General features: G+C 37.8%; 1 protein-coding gene across 4 annotated transcripts in view; it reads right to left on the reverse strand.

Moving 5' to 3' along the window:
• Positions 1–3,561: 3,561 nt before the first annotated feature.
• pan (transcription factor pangolin) overlaps positions 3,562–16,537 on the reverse strand; it is a 411,083-nt gene continuing 398,107 nt past the window's right edge. For all 4 annotated transcript variants that reach the window (XM_087343684.1, XM_087343685.1, XM_087343687.1 and 1 more), the window contains one exon: positions 3,562–9,815. In XM_087343684.1, the coding sequence (XP_087199810.1) occupies positions 9,209–9,815 (607 nt within the window). In that variant the 3' untranslated portion in view covers positions 3,562–9,208. The remainder of the gene's footprint in view (positions 9,816–16,537) is intronic.

The raw sequence follows: 16,537 nt of genomic DNA on the forward strand, positions 1-16,537 counted from the left end.
GTGTTGGGCAAGGCCGTGGTCTAGGCAATACGGCGTTTTCCTCCAGGGGCTTCCCCGGTTTCTCCGTGGCATCCCAACAATTGTTAAATGTAGCGGTCCAGGTCGAACCCATTTACTGATGGGTCGTGAATCCCGCTAACCACCAATGCACACCATGCTGAATGCTGTGTACTGGACATGGAAAAAACCCACAGCTATTGCTCTCAGTTACATATCTGCTTCATATGTTAATATTCTTATCTGTAAGCAGTTAGCTGATAACGCAGCTGAATTCTCCAGATAGCATTGTCACTGATCACAAATCATAAACAAAATTATTCTCTATGATTTTTTCTGTAAATGGACGCTCCTTTACTTACAACAAAGATTGGAAACCAAGATTTGGCTACTATACAAGACATTATCAACCTATTTCTAGATAATGAAGTCACATTAGAAATATACTAATGTAACGTCAGCTGTTTTTTAACATCCAGGCATTTTCAATGCTGTTTACGGAACACTTAGTACACATGAGGAGATGCCAGGAAGGGAGACTTTCTACAGAAAGAAAGAAATAATGGCTATGTTTCTAAAAGGAAGGTTAGGGATAAAAATTTTAAAAATATGTTGGTTCCTTGATTAGCTTTATCTTTCGCTCAGCTGCATTCTCACGAGGCTGGATAGTTCTCTTTTCCATATCTCTGTAATTATATATATATGTATATATAATAGTATCTACTTATACAGTATTTGACATTTTCTTAAAAAAACAAAAACAAATTTTTCCTTATATAAAACAACACTATACATTACATACACCTTATAAAAATGGTGTTTAGCACCCAGCTGAGGACCTTCCACACACAATGAAATACAATGCAATAATCAACAACAGTCTTGTTCTAATGTTTACAAAAGATAAAAGAGTCCGTAAGAATGAACATTCAATCAAAAACTTCAATCTGTTCGGAATACCGAGGATGAACTTGTACGAATGTTGGTAGAACTAGAAACAACAGCAATACAAATTAAGAACCTGCGTACTTAATAAAATTCTTTAATTAACTTTAAATTTTTCTTACTTTATTCAGCAGAATTGGTCAACATCTTGAAAAGACCATAGATATAACAATGTTACTTTAATTGTTGTCTTCAGAGTTACAGAACTGTGCCACTGTTGATGAAATTTCTTTCAAAAGAATTTACTGCCATAAAGGTAGAGAAAAAATTTTAAGGAATAACTAACACCATAAGACGGTAAATTATTCGAAAGTAATACAATGTTTCAGCGAAGTTTAGTTCAGTTGATTTATAACTCAAAAGAAATTTTAAAGATCACATTGAAGTATTTCGTTTGGAAAGCTACAAGAATTTGTTTGTACTGCACGAGATCATACGATTTAAAATGCCAAAGCCGGCTGTTTTGAAATTAACTACGCTTTCCGGTAACGAAATGAAAAGACATTCAGTTCTGTGATGTGGTAGCAAGCAACTTTTTCTTCTATAACACTTCTTAAAAATTTAACAAGGTTATGCTCTTGAAGCAAGTGTTTTTTCCCGAAATTACGCATAATCTGTCACCACTCACCAATGACACTTTTATATTCTTTATCTTTAAGCCTGCTTAAATTGACCTACTTCTTCAAAACCAACACTGCATTGAGAAATGTAAGAGATAAGGCAATGAATAAAACAAATAAAAGGACACCTAACCTCAAAATTTTAATTAGGTTGCTCAAAATGTCATAATCAATAAATCACACATCATTAAAATAACAGACCTTTTCCCCCCAAAATTTCTGCATCGGAAATCTAGGTGTGTCACGATCAAGGTTACAACAGTAACCCAAATCAATATACTGGTACCCGACATTTTACTTTGCAGCACGTAAACCAAGAAAGACAGTATCAGCCATTGTGACAGTTTCTGCAACATAACCACAGCCACAGAGGAAAACATCTACATTCTTATCCCTGCATTCCTTAAATATAAATGTTTGCAGAATTTGATATTCCTCGGAGTCAATATGTTCATATTCTATTTTATGAAGTTGTAACCTCACTTAATGGTACCTGCGCCTTGTCGTGGTGGTGGGGCTTGAGTACCTCAGTGACCCTAAGAGCTATGCTGGAGGTAGCATAGCTATTGGTAGGGCCTCCGTAGCCAGATTGGTCGAGGGGGAGAGGTCAGACTAAGACAGGTACTCTGGTCCTCCAGGTTGGGGGTTGGTCACAAGGCTAACAACCTTGCACCGTAAAAAGGAAGATGTTTCGAAACCTCGATCAAAGCCTCGTACAGACGTACCTAACAGAGGACCGAATTGAAGAGGAGAATTGAGGAGGCCGTGGACCGAATACGGACCTGGAGAGCCATAGAAGAAGAACAACAACAACATAGAAAGGCAAGAAATGTCATTTGTGTGTACATATGACATAAGTACCTACAAATAATAATTATTCCACAAAATAGAAATCATAATTTTAGAAAATAAAATGGCCTATAAGAAAATGATTCGTGGTGGAAGCCTGTAAATTTATTTTAGCATTAATACAGCAAGAGTTTATTTAATAACCGCAACAAGTAATGCACAGAAAGGCAGAAATTTTTGGGTTTTTTAAATCAGGGGAGTGTAAAATTAAAATATATGTGTGCGCGCGCACAGGAGGTCCTCATTATCCATGGTTAACAGAGACTGGAAAAACACCATTTAAAGTGGATCCCCTTTGAGCTAGGAATTTTAAACCACAAATATCATGTAAATAAGGGTTAATAAGGACTGGAAAAATCCAGGGGTACTGCAAATGGGTCTGTCACTGGAAAAGGTAGCATGCTGTCCACATGCTTAACAAGGAATCATTTCCCAACAACCCATAATATGACTCGTACGCCCATTTTAAACTAATGATGACGTTAACATACACAGTCCACAGTTGTAATCCTTGAAGCGTGGGAAATTTTCATGTATAGTTCTTCAATAATTTGGACTTTATGTGTGGGGAAAGACAAAGAAGACTTGGATAACGATGACCACCTGCATATAATATGAAGCCATCAATATATAAATGTCTTTTTTTTGAAATTTGAATTTACTGTAGTTACGCAAGTTTACCTGCTACGATGTCAAAAAATATTACTGCAATATCTAAATACCTTGAATTAGTGACCTTCAATGATGGAAACGGGTGTCTAAAAATATAATTTCAACTTCAACCCCCTGCAAATACCATTACACGCTCACGAGACTCCGGGTTTTGTCGTTTAAGAAATGGTTACTCTCTCCTGACCAATATCTTTATATTAATCTGTCGGTGATTTTTGCAGTGTTTAATACGTAAAAATGTGCAGTACAAGTGATAATACGTATCAAATATCTTTTACAACTACACTGATTTAGTTCAAGTGGGACAATACAATGTCCATTCCAAGCCGAGCACAACTCTACGAAACTTAACAACTTTCAATTCATTTCTGAAACTGATACTGGCAGAATATGACAGACAAAAATGTGCCCAGCTTCTGTCATAGATGGAAAGATCCTGGGTTGGGTTTCAAATCAAAAAGTAAATGTTTATCACAAGTCCAGACCACTGTGTTTTATTCCAACGTAATACTTACACGACCAGACGTGCCTGGTATGTTAAAATACTTCTGAGTGACCGATAGGTTGTGTGGCTCAACAAAATATTCATCTGTCCTTTTGGAGGTCTCATAGATAGAAGATGGTGAATGCCCGGAGCTTGCCATTCATATTAAAATTTAATTTAAACCTTTGTAGGGGCTGTATGTACCTCTCTAAAAACCAAACCAAAATCTCTTTCTGACAAACAAAAAAGCTTTGATGATAAAGGTAGCATAGTTCTTAAATCTAATTATAAATATGTAATTGGGTCACAAGAATAATTATAACCAACTAGATGGCTTACCGAATCCGAAGGTTCATCACCGAATTAACCAAAGCCCTCCACCAGACCAACAAAATCCAGTCTCCTTCAACTCCTATCTCCCATAGATCCTGCCTGACATTATCCTCCCATCTACGTCTAGGTCTCCCCAGAGGTATCTTCTCCTCAGGCTTCCCAACCAATACCCGGTGCACACTCTTGTCCCATCCATGCGCGCTACATGCCCAGCCCATCTCATTCTTCTTGACTTAATCACCCTGACAATACTGGGGGAGGAGTACAGATTTTTAAGTTCATCATTATGCAGTTTTCTCCAGGCCTCATCATCTTCTCTCGTAGGCCCAAATATCCCCCTCAACACCCTATTCTCAAACACCTGCAATCTATGTTCCTCCCTCTGAGTGAGAGACCATGTTTCACACCCATACAAAACAACAGGCAAAATTATTGTTTTGTATACTTTAATTCTCAGGTTCTTAGTAATCAGATGGAAAGACAAAATATTTTGAACTGAGAAGTAGCAAGCAACAAGAATAATTATGTAAGATTTGAGGTTTTCACAGCAGTGAGTATGAAGATTTCTGTCTTCTGGGTTGTTGCGTTGTGTAGTCTGGTCGAAGTTAACCAACGTTACAGAGGTCATACTGCCTCCATCATCATGGCGATGAATCTAACATCTACCAGACTACACAGCGCAACAACCCAGAAGACAGAAATCTTCAAGAATAATTATATTCACTATAAGTGATTCAAACTCAAATCCTGGAATAGGCAATTGCAGGTTTATGAATACCGGCCGGAAACCAAGAATGGTTTACAGCGAGTTTCATACTTCTTATTGTGCTTTAGGAATTCAACTAACTTGAAGATGGGTTGTCTTTTGAGTTGTAGGGCTTTGTAGTCTGGTAGTAGTTTACCAACATTTCAGAGGTTCCTGCAGCCTCCATCATCAGGGCAATAAGTCCTGATGATGGAGGTAGAAAAGACCTCTGAATTATAGGTAAACTTCTACCAGGCTGCATGGCACTAAAACCCGGAAGACAACCATCTTTAGAATAAAGGCGTGAAAACCTCAAATCGTACTCGACTATCTTGGGTCTAAATATTCAACATGACTCTAAAAAGATCAAAAATCATTTTAGTCCCCGAGATATGTAAATCAACACGCGTCAAAGGTACAGAATACTATGCTACTCGGGCCTTCCATGACCATGCCCCAATTAACCTTGCAAAGCTCTTCTGTTCCTCAGTGTATGTAATAACCTGAACAGAATGAATCAAAACAGAGTTTCAGCTTCTGGTTTAAAAAAAGAGTACCATTTAACATTTCACTTGACTTGGGTATTTCATTATTTGACTATAGAATGTTATTTATTTCATCGCTGATCTCCAGACTTACGAGATAAAACAGAATTTAATTGAAGGCAAGCGAGCTTCTATAAATATTATGACATTTACTCGAGATTAATAATATTATCACTGTGATATATAATAAATGTAGTAAATACAGGGAAGCAAATGTCAATGTCACAGATATTATTATTAGCAAGGAAAGTAAAAAAAATTTGTGCTACTAAAACATGAACTGATTTTTATATTAAAAAATATTATTATACAGTACAATAACGAATAACTAAGAATACCTGAACGGCAAGTTTAATATCATTAAGACAAGAAAATATTAATAATTCAGAATCAGATACATTCTTTATTCCTTCTGAAATTTTCAATGGCTTGAGTTAATGCTTTACCGACTATTATCATCACATAACTGCAACAAGTACCGATTAAATGCAAATCCAAACAATAATTTATAGCGAAGATGTCCGCCGTATTTAAGCTGCTTCTTTGACTGTATTTCAAAATATAGACAATTTTCCCCCCGAAAGACAAATTTTATTTATTGGTCAGCCAAGTTATTTGGAAGCTGTCACCTCCCAAAAAAATAAGGACCTCAGTTTTTTTGTTTATTAACCTCAGTTTGTTACTGTTACAACATAAAAAGATTCATATAGAAAAGGAAGAAAATTTTACTCGTAGGAATAAAATATTCCGAGATTTAGCAAACACTTGAAAATTTTGTTTTTTGCATGGTCTACGTTTCATTACGTATTAAAACTAGTTTCGGGCAGTTTCGCATTCGGAGACGCAAATAATCACAACTTATATATAAATTTGTATACACTTATTCTGTTTCAGAGAAACTGGATTTGATTTTAACCAATTCAGACTTAATTAATAATGAGTGGTGACAAAAGAAGATAACGCGATTAATTTCAAAAATACTTCCAGTAATAATTGTAGTTTTTGCCGCTTCAGTACAAACAATCCTTTACTGATATATCAACAGGTTAAACAGGGTCTACGTACGTTCTTTAGGCACGGACATATTCAATAAATATTGCACTTCAGAGAACATAAATGTCTGAACATGAGACGAAATCAAGACTGGCCACAAATATATTTTAAAAATAACATTCTTCCATGGTAAATGACTGAATTCTTAACGACGAGCTTCACAACATGTAGGTCACCCAGATTTGCCTAAAAATATGTCTAAAAAGATGTTATATTTATTTCAAAAGTAAGATATTCATGTTCTGTCAACATTACAACATTTTCCGCAGCAAGGTTACCATTTACGATACAACTCTGCGCAAAAAGCTAGTTGCGTCTATAATAAAATCAGCCTTATAATAAGAATATACACACATATATATATACCGATACACACGTCGCTAATTTCCGTCGTATAACAAGGAGTGCACTGACAATAATCATAAAAGAATATTCAATATAAAGGTTTACTGTCCGTTTTAAAAATTTACTAAAAGTCGAAGCTTAATTAATAAATACTAAATTGAACAACAACAAATCAGACCTGGATAAGAGCAAATACCAGAACTATTCGCTTTGTTATCGACGTACGTAACGTGGACTGCGTGACTTGGGATATAGCGAATGGCCGGTTTTTGCTCTGAAATTCTTTTCGTATGTCCGTTCCGAACAGAAAAGAAACTATTTCTCTTCTTCAGTTTGCCTAGATACCCAAACATATAAATCACGACCGCATATCGAAACCTTATTTCTGTAAATATGATAATACAGTAAACGTTACTGTGTGTATCAATTACTTCTTTATTTTCTTCAGAATATATTTATAAAAGAATAACATTCATAAAACTCAAAATGGTAACCTTGCTGCGTATTTTTTGCGCAGGTTTTTGTTCTCATGAAAACAAAGTACTGAAACTAAGAATAGAAACAAAAATTGCACAAAGGTGGTGGTGCCTGTCTGACAACGGCTTCCACCAGCTCAAGATTATCACATTTATACAGCTCCATTGGTCGGACATGCACACAGAAATTGACAAAATCCAAAAAGGAAACAGTACCACTTTTCTTCCTGTTATTCTGCCTAATATTTTGTTTAAATTGGTTATACAGTACTGGGTTTGTGAAGAATGCATTATTTGAGAACAGGCAGCGGCACGTTTAACACATTTCGTTACAATAATCTTGTTTTATCGAAGCTGCAAATACTCAATCAGAACCTTCGTTAATAATCTCTAATAGTTTAAACTTCAGACGTTGCCACAATTCATTATTCGCTGGGCCTTTGCTGAACTAAAGTTACTTCTGACCAAAGACATAATCTTAAATAGCTTCTATTATGTACGTAGGATATGTGAAAACGTGAAAAATATATATTAGTAAAAAATGGTACATAGCAGACATTTGTACAGGGCTAGTCTAAATGATGTTCCCGATTTGAAACACGTTACTCACGTTTAATGAAATTCAGATGCACAAAATTGATACCGATGGAAAGAGAAACTCTCCAAGTTTATGTTGGTACACTTCGCGGCCGTGTAGTAACACTGTTCGCCGCCAGGGGCGATATGAGAGAAAATGGCTGCCCTCGAAGACAGGAGAGCCTTTCGCGTCCTTGATTTTCACGTTCACCGGACCTGACGCCGTGATTTTTTTCTGTGGGGGTTCGTCAAAGATAGAGTCTTTGTGCCACCCTTACAACAGACCTTGCTTGATCTGCGAGCGTGTATCACAGCAGCCATTGCAGCAATCGATCATGATATGCTGCAACGTGTCAGGGACGAACTCGACTGCAGGCTGGATGTGTGCCGAGTTACCAAGGGGGCTCACATTGAACACCTGTGATGTACTGAAACAAAACTGGAGAGTTTCTCTTTCCATCGGTATCAATTTTCTGCATCTGAATTTCATTAAACGTGAGTAACGTGTTTCAAATCGGGAACATCATTTAGACTAGCCCTGTATTGTGGTAGGAAATACGAATTTGCAAACTGGATAATTTTAATGACGTTAACTGATATTTTTAGATGACATTATATTCTGTTACGATACACAGCAGATACTCTCACAGCAATAATTAGAGAGCCTGGCACAGTAGAACAGCGTACATCCACAATCTCTGTTCTCAAAATCTGATTCTTCACACGATCTGCAAAAATTAGGACTAATAAGAATATGTGGCAAGACTTTGCCTTACTCATCTCTCTCATGTGGCCATCATCTGACCTCAAAACACCGTTCCGTTCATATACATACTGTACAAAATTCATATATCAATATTCCTTCTCAACTTCATACGTAAATTTTAAAAATTCAACAGAAAACTATACATTTACATCACGTAGGGACAAGAAATGAAATAGTGACAACAATGACAAAATATTACGAGCTTTGGTTGGTAAAACTTTCATGGGACTGCTGAATTTTCTAAAATATGTTCTGTTTAAATGTGATGTCAGCCACTGAGATTCCGGAGTGTCAAGACCCAAGTTGTAAGCACTACAAAACAGTTGACGCTAGACCCACAAGAGAGATTAAAACATGTAATCACTCATTAAAACAAATCAAGAAACATAGCACATAATTGGCAGCATAACATAGACTTGTAAAAATTAAACAACATATGTACGAACAAAAGAAATAACGTTTCTGGCACAAAGGAACATTATTTTGCTTTTCTTTCTTTGAAAAAATAAAAAAAGAATTGTGACACGTATTTGGGCAAAACAAAAAACCACACATACGTATGAAAAAAAGTTTGCAAAAAATGCACTTTCTTTAATTTGTTACACGTCATGTTAGTATTTGACACTTCATCCTGAGTATTTCTTCTTTCTTGTGGTCTTGATTGTCTTAAAAGCCATCACCACATGCAATCACTTCCTATCTACGCACGTTAGAAGTCAGATGCTTGCAAGGAACGTGCCGTGTCCCAGGACACGGCTTCTGCTGGCGGCGGTGATGTGGCATTTGGCCGCTTGGCTAGATGCTACGTGACACTTATCACGGCTCGAGCCGAATTTGAAGACGCGTCCTTGCCACTGCCACCTGTCTCTGTCTTAATGCACTGTCCCGTTAACTGGTTCACACTCAGGGGATTGTTTATATCATGTGGGTTGGTGCCCACAGGGTTGCGATGCAAAGGTGGGCCGGTAGGTGGAGGATGGTGTGGAGGATGATGGTGGTGCACAGAAGGTAATCCTCCTCCACCGCCACTTGCGTTCGAGGAAGCCGAGGGGGGTTGATGCGGAGGCAAGATGCCTCCACCTAGTCCATTCATCGGGGTCTTGCACTCGAATGCCGACGCATCATGTGGCGTCAGCGGACTCTGCAAGCTCATGCACGGACTTGCCAGACTCACCGACGGACTGGCCAGACTCGTGCTTGGGCTCGGTAGTATCATAGAGGGGCTGGTGAGGCTGGACAGTCCGCTCAGTCCACCAGGACTTGATAAAGAGTGGTTGATACTCTCCCGGTCATCTTCAGGAGGAGTGTTTGCATCACCCACGCTGCCACAGCTCCCCAGGTTGTCCTCCGACTGGTTCCCATCCATACTCTCATTCGACTCCATGTACCGTATGCATTTTTTCTTGCGCCTGTACAGTAATCAACTGTATAATTATGTAAATCAAACTAATAAAGTTACATTCAAGTAAAATTCCACTCTGAAATTATAGAGCTCTATTTGATAACTTTAATTACTTATGAGCCACAAAACTCCCTGTCTTATTTTCTGCAAAATATAATTAAAACAAAATACAACCTTTAATTTCTGTGCTATAGAAGGGGAGAATTATGCTGGATAATAAAAATTCACGTTAAGAAAAGGAATTCAGTATACATGAGCTAAACTGAGATCATATGGCAGGAATATATGGGAAAAGTACGTAATTGCTTTTGATATAAATGTGGGTCCACCAGGTTTAATTTTCTTATATTTCAGCCTGATCAGAAGAAAAGGCCCTTTTTTCCACAAAATTAAGCAAATAAATGGATAAATGATGTGCCACATGGAAATACTTGGTCAGATTAGCCAAAGAAAAAAAAATAATGGAAAGAGCACTTGCCACAAACAAAAGCACAGTGAACTCTCCAGTGCCGTTAGCTACCTTCAATGTAAAGATCCGTACTCCGTTCTCAGTTACCTGGTTTGTTTTCTTGCACAGATTACATAGAATAGCAAACGCTAACAACAAAAACAAAAGAAAGAAGCTTACTTTTACTCCCTTCTGCATACTCTTAATTAATATTCACAGAGACATCAGATTGGGGAGGAAGCAATGATCTCACTCCAGAAGACATTACATATGTTATATACGTAGGGCAGTCAAAAAGTTCCTGGAATTGTGGTATAGCACTGTAATGGTAGGACATATGGCAACGCTTACCTAATCACATTCAAAGTAGGACCCTTGCGCACATACACTCACTTGCTCCATCCATCCTGCCATTGTTGGAAGCACCGGCGGAAGGTTTCGTTTGGAATCTTCTGGAGTTCGGCCGTCGCATTCGACACATCGCTGGTTGTGCAGCAATTCCTTGCCGAAAAAAGCATTCCCGTCATCACCCAACCACCACACTCTCCGGATCTCGCTCCGAGTGACTTCTGGCTGTTCCTTACTCTGAAAATGGGCCTCAAGGGGACGCGTTTCGCAACCATGGAGGACATCAAATCGAATGTGACGGCCAAACTCCGGAAGATTCCAAACGAAGCCTTCCGCCGGCGCTTCCAACAATGGCAGGATTGATGGAGCAAGTTTGTGTGTGTGCAAGGGTCCTACTTTGAAGGTGATTAGGTAAGCGTTGCCATATGTCCTACCATTACAGTGCTATACCACAATTCCAGGAACTTTTTGACTGCCCCTCGTACATATTTTCATGCAGACCTTTCTTGAAACAGCACAAGCTAACAATGGGAATTTTTTTTTGAACAAACTATATACCAAATACTGAAACAAAATATAGGAAAACGATATTTGAAGTGTGGCAATTTATATGGGAAAATCTCCTACTTCCATATGCCATCACAACACCTCATTGTTACTACTGTTAACAATAAAGACATTCAATTTTCATGAACATACTAGAGTGGCATATTTAAGCCTTTATAACACATTGTGCCTACACTTTTGCGGCATACTTGGGTTTTGGGTCAATCCATTTATTTGTCAGAGATTCTAAGATACAGCCTGAAAAAAAGTTTTAATTAACTCTGCACCAGAAAAGAAAACAATGATACAAATCCATGCACTCAAATCTTAGTAGAAACAACCAAAGCTGATGTTGCACTATTACCGCAATAGTGCAGGTTATCCACAGTGAATATATAATGAAAAAAGTTTGTTACTTTTCTCGCAATCACCATGTATCAGACTTGTTAAATTTTTAGTACTTTTCTATTGCTATCTGTATTCAATAATCATCTGCACCATACTTCTGAAAATACACAGCAGAAATAAAAATAAATTATTTATTCAGTGAAGTGACCGGCTATGGACTGTACGACTGGGGTTCAAACCCCGACAGGGACAGAGGAATATTTCCTCTAGACTCTGCGTCCAGACCAGCTCTGGGGCCCACCCAGCCTCCTGTTCAAACCCCGACAGGGGCAGAGGATTTTTCCTCTAGACTCTGCGTCCAGACCAGCTCTGGGGCTCACCCAGCCTCCTATCCAATAGGTACGAAGATCCTTTCCTGGGGGTAAAGTGCGGCTGGGGCGTGACGTTGACCACTCACCCGCCACCCCCAAGCATGGCATATAGTGAATGGGACGGGGGGGATCCCAAAATCTTTTCACATACATAGGATTAATATTTGGTTTTATCTTCATTGTCAGGATAAAATAAAATAGTGAATCTAATGGGGATTTTCTATTTTAAACAGAACATCTAACCTGTCTAGGAAGACATTATGTTTGAAATACTTGAATATTTTTTAATTTTGTTACAGTGCTCCACTGAAGCTGTACAAACAAACTCTCTCTTTCAGGTGAGAACTAGCAGTAATCAATCGGGAGAGCTTGCCAAGACAAAACTGGTCACCACCTTAATATATAGTGTGTTACAAATTAACTAATTAAAACCAAAAGCTGAAATCTTTGTATTTTTAACCATTCAAAATGATGCCAAGTAATTTACGGAATTATTTTTTAAATGTCACTCAAATGAAGTAGCAGAAATGCCAATCTTTATTTGAATTTATAATATGCTGTATTTATTAAATTTGATAATCAGTTTCTCCACGTAAGTTACATCCCTCCATACAGAGCACATAAATGGTGGAATGCGGTGTCTTATTTTCTGCACCAAGTCACATCTGAAAGGTTTTAATTTACTTCTTTATAGATAATAATAAATTATGAAGAAGTAAGGAATCAGACATTTAAGGGTGGAAAAAATGTGCACGTGACTTCTGCCCCCGACAGCCTTCTCCGCACATTCGGGAGTGTTTCATAAGGTATCACTCTTTCCAAACACCATTAATGCACTGAAAAATAAGCATGGAAAATTTGAAGATTGGGTAATACGTTGAATTAAATAATACACTGTAGTACAGCACTGTCTATACAGAACCTGCTGTGGCGAGAAAATTTACCCTCCAGATGTTTAGTCATTCTCTTCACACAAATCTTAGTAGTGATAACGTTTGCTTTTCACGATCACAACATAGTGAGGAGGGGGGGGGGGTTTGTTTGAATACGCAAAGTTAATGCTAACGAGACAGTAACTAATAACAAATGTTTTGTTGACATGCAGATGAAAATGACTGTCGAGTTCCATGAATACTGAAGATTCAAACAAAGCTTATAGACAGTACATATTCTTGTACTTCATGGTGCTAAGATATATTAAGCAAATTAATAAACTTATCTTAATTTAACTCCTTTTGGTGTATTCATTATATATTACTTTGTATGCATTATTCCTAGTTGAAAAGCAACATAAATCAACACTCGTCTTGACACTACGATACAGGTATTTCATCGTAACACTTTCCATGCAACATCATTGAAGAAATGACATCACTTCACCTTTTCTGTATCTAGTCACAGCTTACAATGGATGCAATTTATGCACCTACGTTATTCACAGGACACGACTATGAAACTACGAGGAATATGAACTTTTACATCAGCTCTAAACATCGACTTCATAAATGTTGTATTAACCCTTAAAAAGTTCATCTCCTCTTACATTCTTTAGTTATTACATGACCTATTAACATCATCTACAACTACTGAATTGCGGCCATAAACATTAATTGGAAGGGTAGAGAAGGGACTGAGGCAATTCCATTTTAACCCTCCAGTGCAGGATTACTTCACTCTGCGCGTCTTTTATATCGTGCCGAGAGTTAAAAAACCATTTGCTTTTATCCCATCTAATTTCATAGGAAATGACAGGCTTACGATATTATCATGTCTGTCTGTCTATTTGTCATCACCCAAAATATTAATAATACCATCATGGTGGCCATGCAAACTTCTGATAAGGAAGTGATAAACACCCCTTAATACTGGGTGCTGAATTGTTGGTAATAGGCCGCATGTAAATCATCAGGGCGATGATGGAGGCAGCAAGGACCTCCGAAATGTAGGTAAACTTCTACCAGACTACACGGCGCTACAACCCATAAGACTGCCATCTTTGAACTTCACAAGCATTTTCATTTTGTGAAGTATGCCAATTACTTATACAAAATATTATCTAATATGTTACGCCTTAGAATGGCTGTTTAAAGGACTCACATATGTTGATATGTCATGGATCTCGTTTGTCGTGGCATGGGCTCAATTTAGAAATCAAACATAACAATGAGGTTCATTAAGAGTAAAGTTGTTTCAGGTCAAACTAAGACAGGTACCCTGGTCCTCCAGGTTGGGGGTTGGTCGCAAGGCTAACAACCTTGCACCGTGAAAAGGAAGATGTTTTGAAACCTCGATCAAAGCCTCGGACAGACGGACCTAACAGAGGACTGAATGGAAGAGAATTGAGGAGGCTATGGACCGAATACAAACCAGAGAGCCATAGAAGAAGAATAAGAAAAAGAATAAGAAGAAAGTTGTTTCAAACTTCCTTGTTTCCAAACCTTTATTAATTTCGCTGAGTTGCACTTTTCATTACTGACTCATCTGAGTTGGACATCAGTAGGCCTTCGGTCGATTTATGTAACCAAGATTTGGAGCCAGTTTCATTAGCGTACTTTGACTGTCACCCTGTGTATGTCGTTTGTTCACATTTGAATAGAAGTACTACTTGGTATGAAGCAGGGAGCTGTTCAAACATCACTACACATGAGTGGTCCATGGTAAGAGCATGACTAGAGAAAAACTGTAGACTAACAATTTGGAAGGTGCTGATACAGTGTTTTATGGCGTGTCCAGCTCAGAATGCCGTATTCTTAGCGGAAACTCACGGGAACACTTTTGCCAGTGTAAGACAGCTTAAGGCTGCTACCAACTTTCCTCGACAGAAAAGTCCAGTTATTTCAAGTTGGCCTCAAAGCATGATGTGCTGCAGTGAACATCAACTATAACACCGAGCACATTTTCTGAAAGCAGTATCACCATTCCGTTCATGATTCTTGCGTTGTTGAAGAATGGCGATCCTGGCAAACCATTGTTAAATTCACCGACTAGCCACCACATGTGCCTGATACAAATCCCATCGAGTATATGTGGAGCGAAACAGGAAACCTTGCCAGACCTCTCTCTAAGACACAAGAGATGCTCTTGTGTCAGACGAAGTTACTCTGTGGTTGAGATTCAGGAATTTTGGACATCTTATTAAAGATGTCAGGTCTTAAAAGCAGCCCTTTTAAGAGGTAACACGCTAATCATATTTTGTACACAGAGAATATAGCTGAATAATATACAATTGCACAACATTAATAAAGTATTTTTGCAAATACAACATAATAAAAGAAAGAATGCCGACACTGGTGTTCAAACAAACGTAATCTTCATTTCAACACTAGTCGCCTACCTAATGACTCGTCTATGAGAGAACAGAACCAACAGAGTGAAATACAACTTTCAGCTCAACTTTTTTTGTCAGAATTCATCACACGACCCTGAAAAGCCATTAAAATTAGTTATCATTTTTCTTCAAATTAGGCAGACATATTGAACGAAAGGCAGAGAAAAACCACATAGACATATAATAGGAGATTATGAATGACTAGAATTATTACGATGCCATGCTTCCATCACTTCTGATTTTGGGCTTAAAAATGTTCAAGCTTTTTTTTCTCCCCCCCCCCCCCTGGATGTGTAGCAAACATTCCTAAGCACTGAAGGGTTAATTCATATTAGATTATTATTAGCGACTAGGGCAGGATGGTAAGATTTCAATACAGTACGCTGGTTGGGAAAATGATGAAGTGAACATCTGATTACAAGTGTTCTTTCTTCCACACACACACCATTAACATATGCAAAAACATCTATAAAAAACACACACAAAAGAGGGTGCAACAGTCAGCTAAACTTTACAACCAATAAATAATAAATGCAGTAATCGCTATCATCTATAAAACAAAAATTAAAAAACTACCACTAGCAAGCACGGCAAATAACAAATTATTCTCATAAAAATTTTAAACAAATTTACAGGGAAAACAAAACGGAGTTAAGATTTTTACATTCCAAACACAACTGAAAATGAACGTACTAGTGTAAAGACATTTCTGTGAGTTGTATGGGGAGGGGGGCTAGGAGGAAACTACAAAGACAATTGGGGTGGGGGCAAGAAATACATAAAATTATCTTACACTGTTCTCATAACCGAGATTTGAGTGTGCAAATAGAAACATCATTATTCAACCCTTGATCTTTTGTACAGGAATCCAGTGTCTCTTCGTTAAGATGTGGCAGAATCAAGCAAATATCATAGCCATATATCATTGGCAGTATTTCCTTCATTCGCCTGCTTTTTAAACTATAGTGCGATGTACAGAAACATCGATAATTTAATCAAAATGCTAATATCTGATTAGTTTTAAGATTTTAATCATGTAATAAAATTAGAGAATAAATGTGCTATGACCAAATTTGATTAAAGTTACTGATATTGTAAAAATGTCAAGAACTTCGCTTGCAAACGAAACAAAAGCCGCAAGAGTTAGAACAATATTACTGTCATTCCTGTACCTAAGCATCATGAAGTAGACTTTGAGGTAAGGATTCACAGTCTTAATCTCAGTACTGAATGAACGCGAAAGGTAGATGCATAAGGAGACATTCTGGCTTGATGGAAGCAGAACCATACCAAAGATTTAGCAGCCATCTTCAGGCAAGATGACTGATTGAAAGGAATAA

This window comes from Zootermopsis nevadensis, unplaced genomic scaffold (genome assembly GCF_977971745.1).
Source record: "Zootermopsis nevadensis isolate Lab colony 2312 unplaced genomic scaffold, Znev_1.0 Znev_ptg000006l, whole genome shotgun sequence".
NCBI classification, from domain to species: Eukaryota; Metazoa; Arthropoda; class Insecta; order Blattodea; family Termopsidae; genus Zootermopsis; species Zootermopsis nevadensis.